This window comes from Mus pahari, chromosome 9 (genome assembly GCF_900095145.1).
Source record: "Mus pahari chromosome 9, PAHARI_EIJ_v1.1, whole genome shotgun sequence".
Lineage (NCBI taxonomy): Eukaryota > Metazoa > Chordata > Mammalia > Rodentia > Muridae > Mus > Mus pahari.
Genome location: NC_034598.1, coordinates 49,921,153 through 49,925,984, shown reverse-complemented (window position 1 = coordinate 49,925,984; position 4,832 = coordinate 49,921,153). Strand labels below are relative to the sequence as shown.

Here is a 4,832-nt window from a genome sequence, read left to right as displayed (position 1 = left end):
TATAGCCCTGGCTGTCCTGGAACTCACTTGGTAGACCAGGCTGGCCTCAAACTCAGAAATCCGCCTGCCTCTGCCTCCCAAGTGCTGGGATTAAAGGCCTGCGCCACCAGGCCCGGCTTCGGTTTGGGTTTTGAGGTAGGGTCTCTCTATGTAGCTCTGACTGCCCTAGACTAGGCTGGCCTCAGACTCATAGAAATCCTTCTGCCTCTGCCTCTGCCTCCCATGTGCTGGGGGAATCACAGATGTGCCTGCCCCTGCCCTCCAATCTACTAGGCAACTTCTCTCTACTTCCCCCTTGATCTTCCTCAGTTCCTTCTCTGAATCCCTCTTCCCCGGATCCTCATCTGTTCTGTACCCTCGCCCAGCACCTCCTGGCTCCCACTCTTGATGCTCTTCCCCCTTACCAGTCTCTCCAGCGCATGCGCAGCTGCATCCTGGACACTCACAAAGAGTTGTTCTGGAGTCACACTATCCAGGAGTCTTGCCCGGGTCAGGGTCTCGAGCACCAAGGCTGTGTGGGGAAAGTGTCAGGCACTGGGGCCTCCGTATCCACCCTACAGGTGTCCAGTCAGTCCCCTGCCTCCCAACCCTCCATCCTTCACCCCACGAACCATGACACTGAGCAAATAGAAGGTAGATCCCATCCTCCTGGCACCGCCTGGTGAGCTGCAGGAATTGAACAGGGGTTAAACCCAAATCTAATTGAGGGTGCAAGAGGGATGTCTGGGAACTTTTCCTGAGCTTGACCACTCCCTCACCTGGACCACTTCCCGGGCCCCTGCAGCATCTACAAAAGTGATACCACTGAAGTCTAGGATCGCCACTCTGACGGGCTCAGCACCTAAGGTGGGAGGAAGTGGATATGCCAGCCAGCTCCGTGGTTCATGACCAGATCTCTCTCTCTCTGTCAGCCCACCTCACCTTTGTCAGATACACTACCTGGCTGTAAAGAGAGAAAGACAATAAGATCATAGGTGCCATCCTCAGAACTCACCGGCCTCCCAAACCCAGAGGGTCCACGCTCCTCCTCAACCAAAATCCTCACCTTGGTTCTTTCTCCAAGCCCCAGATGCCACTCCAAGATGCGGTGGAACTGCCCACGGGTTGCAAAGTAGAGGGGCGCTGGATAGCTCAGGATACACAGACCTGGAACCTGGAGGAGCTAAGGGGTAAGATTATTAGAAATCTGCCTGTGTGATCAGTCTTGCCTTCTTAGGCGGTACAGCCCACCCACCTTATGGCTCTCTCTGATTGGCCTGTAGAGCTCTGTCCCCTCAGCCAATCCAAGCGCCAGGCACTGCACCCTAGGGTAGAAGCTCGAGTCAGTCCCAGCCTCAGCCTGACCTGGCCTGGCTGTAGTCACCCCAGGGTATCTATCTCCCTTCCCTCATTTCAATGGTGCCCATCTCTGCTCACCTCTGAGTTCGGCAGACCACTGTCATCATAGAGACGACCACACCCACAGCCAGGCCCAGGTCCACATTCAGGGTCACGACAGCCACCCATGTGACTATCCACACAGCCTGAGGGATATGGATATGGGTGGATTTTCCAGAAGGAACACAGGTTCAAGGACAAATATGAGCAAGGGAAAAGAAGCGTGGTGGACAAAAGAGCTCACTTAAGCGTACACACAAAATGTAACATCAGACCCTCGGCAAGCTGGGAGTCTGGATTGGGGGTGTAGTTCAGTGGTAGGGAACTCTCCTAATATTTATGAGGTTCTGGGTTCAATCTTCAGAACCACTCCAAAATACCTCCAAACAAACACTCAGGCATGGTGAACTCACATCCCACCCTCTCCTTCCCTCCAATGTATGTATGAGGTCTGTATGTTGGAGGTTGCACGGATTAAAGAATTTAGGGTGGTCAACTTTGGTCCATGGCAGAACTGGGGTGCTTGGGGGTGTGTAGCAACTGGCATATTGCCATTTCTCACAAAGTCCACACGGCTGATGTGCCAGAGCTGCGGAAGTTCTTGCATCTGGAAGAACATCTGACGCATGCTGGAGATATTGATGCAAGCCAGGACAGCCTTGAGATGAAGAAGATAGGCCTTTGTCGGGACACAGGTTCTGGAACCCTGCCAGTTCCACGCACGCACGCACGCACGCACACAGCGAGCGAGCACCTCTTCCCCTCCCTACCTTAGGCAGGTAGTAGAAGAAGGGTCCCAGCCACAGCAGCACGGCCAGGACCACTGCGCAGGAGAAGAGGCCTGCCAGCTGCGGGGAAGGAAAGACATAGATAGACAAGAGCGGGAGGGAGACTCTCCTCCACCACCACCCGCCACCCGCGTGGGAGCTGCTCTCCCTGGCCCTGGCCCGGCTAGCCTGTCTCATCTTCTTCAAAGCTCTCCCTCCTCCCCCAGAAAACTCTCCCTCCTCCCAAAGTTCCATCAACGCAGAAATATGCCCTTCTCACCCCATTCTTGATGTTCTGCCAATCACACTTAGCCCCTCCCCCCAGCTAAATGCCTACCATTTCAAGTCCCTCCCAGATGTGTGCAGTTCAACCTCCCCAGTTTTGTAGCCCACCGCCATGTGCATAGGTCCTTTGGTATAGCCATCTGCTTAAGATACCAACAAAAGAACAGGGGAAGCAGACCATATGAAGGTAGGAGTGGTTTGCAATAATTCTTCCCTTTTGTTTATTGTTGTTGTTTGGTTGGTTTGTGCTTTTTTGGTTTTTTTTTTTTTAAGGGTTTTTTTTTCTTAAAGGTTTATTTATTTATTTTATGTACATGAGTACACCGTCACTGTCTTCAGACACGCCAGAAGAGGGCATCTGATCCCATTACAGATGGTTGTGAGCCACCATGTGGTTGCTGGGAATTGAACTCAGGACCTCTAGAAAAGCAGCCAGTGCTCTTAACCGCTGAGCCATCTCTCCAGCCTGAGGGTTATTTTGTTTTGTTTTGTTTTTGAGATCCTTATGAGAACCATCAGAATTTTCTTTTTTCAAGACAGGGTTTCTCTGTATAGCCCTGGCTGTCCTGGAACTCACTTTGTAAACCAGGCTGGCCTCAAACTCAGAGATCCACCTGCCTCTGCCTCTCAAGTGCTGGGATTAAAGGTGTGTGCCACCACTGCCCGGCCCATCAGAATTTTTTTTATCTCCTACTTTTATAGGTGTGTGTGTGTTGTTGTTTGTGTGTGTTTGAATGTGTGTAGAAGCACAAGTGTGTGCAGGGACAACATACCTGTGTCCCAGTTCTTGTAGAATTCCACACTGGGCCTCCTCCCCCATCACTGTTCACCTTATTCATTGAGGCAGGATCTCTCAGTTGAACCCAGAGCTCTTGGGTTCAACTGACAGGTTAGCCTAGCCAATCCCCCTGCTCCAGGGCACCCCACCCCCACCCCTGCCTTCAAGACAGGTCACCACGCCCATGGAGCTGGAGGATTGAACCCCTGTGTTTATGCTTGTGCTTTAACCACTGAGCCATCTCCACAGAATGGCAGCAGTCCTGTTTCCACGGTCTTTATGTGCCCCAACCTGCCTTGAGCCCCAGATACCCCTCTGCTCTGTCAGCCTTCCTAGTTCCAGAATTCTGGGTATGTAATAAAACACCCATCTGTTACTGTTTTTATTTATAATCATGTCTGAGGCACTGTAGCGTTTGCTTACGGCCAACAGAGGTCCTTGTGGAGTTCCATTATTGTCTAACCCTTCTCTTCATAATCCCATTCCCACCCTGAGAGACGTATATGCTAGATCCTGGGTTATCCACCTGTTCCCCACTCTCTTCTGCCACCCCTGTTGAATGTCCCATCCTTCTCAACCTCTCGAGGATACCCTTACCTGTGTATTCCCACCAGCATCCACTAATAAGCTGGTTGTAGCCAGTGTGGCCGAGTTGGGAAAGCAAGAGAAGAGAGAGGAAATGAGGTTGGAGACACCGTGGGCCAGGAGTTCCTAGAAGGACACAACAGGATGAAGATGGGGAAGACATAGGCACAGGCGGTGGGGTGGGGGGAGTGAGGCTAGGGGCGTTAACTCTGAAAAGGGATGACATTCACAGCCAAGTCACACCTGGTTGGGCTCAATGGTGTAGCTGTACTTGTCTGCATAGATGGAGGCCAGAGAGGTGGACACAGCAAAAGTCACCAACGAGATGGGCAGTGAGTCGGCCAGTATCCTGGGCAGCTCATCCAGGGTGGGGAGGAGGGGATGGGGAAATCTACAGAAGGAGAAAGCCATGATAAGGATGGGTCAGCCCGGAGCTACAGGGAACAGAGCAGACAGGAAATAGGAAGGGGCGGGGCCCAGGAGGGGTGTCTTGGGAGAGGTGGGAGAGGTCTTTCTCTTACCCTCCAGGCAATTGTCCCACTACCTGGACATTGTATCTTGTGTCCAGGGAGGAGGTGAAGCACAGCACAGTAGCCAGAAGCACCTGAAGACAATCACACCTTAGGCCTGGAAAGGAACTGGGGCCATTGGCAGGAGCTAGGAGAGGTTTGCTTTGTTTGGTGTGTGTGTGTGTGTGTGTGTGTGTGTGTGTGTGTGTGTGTGTGTGTAGTTTTGTGTGATTTTGTTTTGCTTTTGAGACAGGGTTTCTCTGTACAGCACTGACTGTCCTGGAACTCACTCTGTAGACCAGGCTAGCCTCAAACTCAGAAATCCTCCTGCATCTGCCTCCCAAGTGCGTGTGCCATCACTGCTCAGTTTAGAAGAAAGAGGTTTAACATGAAAGAGAATCCCAGTTCGAGTGTGGGGGCCTCTCTAGAGTGTAGCAGCTGAGGAGGCCACAGACTAACTCACCTACACTGGAGGAAGAGGCAGTGTTTGCCTGGGGAGAGAGAGAGAGAGGAGAGAGAGAGAGAGAGAGA

General features: G+C 52.2%; 1 protein-coding gene across 5 annotated transcripts in view; it reads right to left on the bottom strand.

Annotated features, from left to right (window-relative positions):
- Slc26a10 (solute carrier family 26 member 10) overlaps positions 1–4,832 on the bottom strand; it is a 9,658-nt gene that overhangs the window by 1,627 nt on the left and 3,199 nt on the right. Inside the window, exons 6-17 of one of the 5 annotated variants that reach the window (XM_021205661.2) lie at positions 4,314–4,396; positions 4,036–4,183; positions 3,805–3,918; positions 2,148–2,225; positions 1,940–2,035; positions 1,417–1,523; positions 1,235–1,304; positions 1,046–1,162; positions 940–943; positions 759–841; positions 612–666; positions 405–511 (exon numbers count right to left, since the gene is read on the bottom strand). In XM_021205661.2, coding sequence (XP_021061320.1) covers positions 405–511; positions 612–666; positions 759–841; positions 940–943; positions 1,046–1,162; positions 1,235–1,304; positions 1,417–1,523; positions 1,940–2,035; positions 2,148–2,225; positions 3,805–3,918; positions 4,036–4,183; positions 4,314–4,396 — 1,062 coding nt within the window. Of the gene's footprint in view, positions 1–206; positions 512–611; positions 667–758; positions 842–921; positions 1,163–1,234; positions 1,305–1,416; positions 1,524–1,939; positions 2,036–2,147; positions 2,226–3,804; positions 3,919–4,035; positions 4,184–4,313; positions 4,397–4,832 lie in introns of those variants that run through there. The other 4 variants (XM_029542306.1, XM_029542307.1, XM_029542305.1 and 1 more) reach the window with 4 other exon arrangements.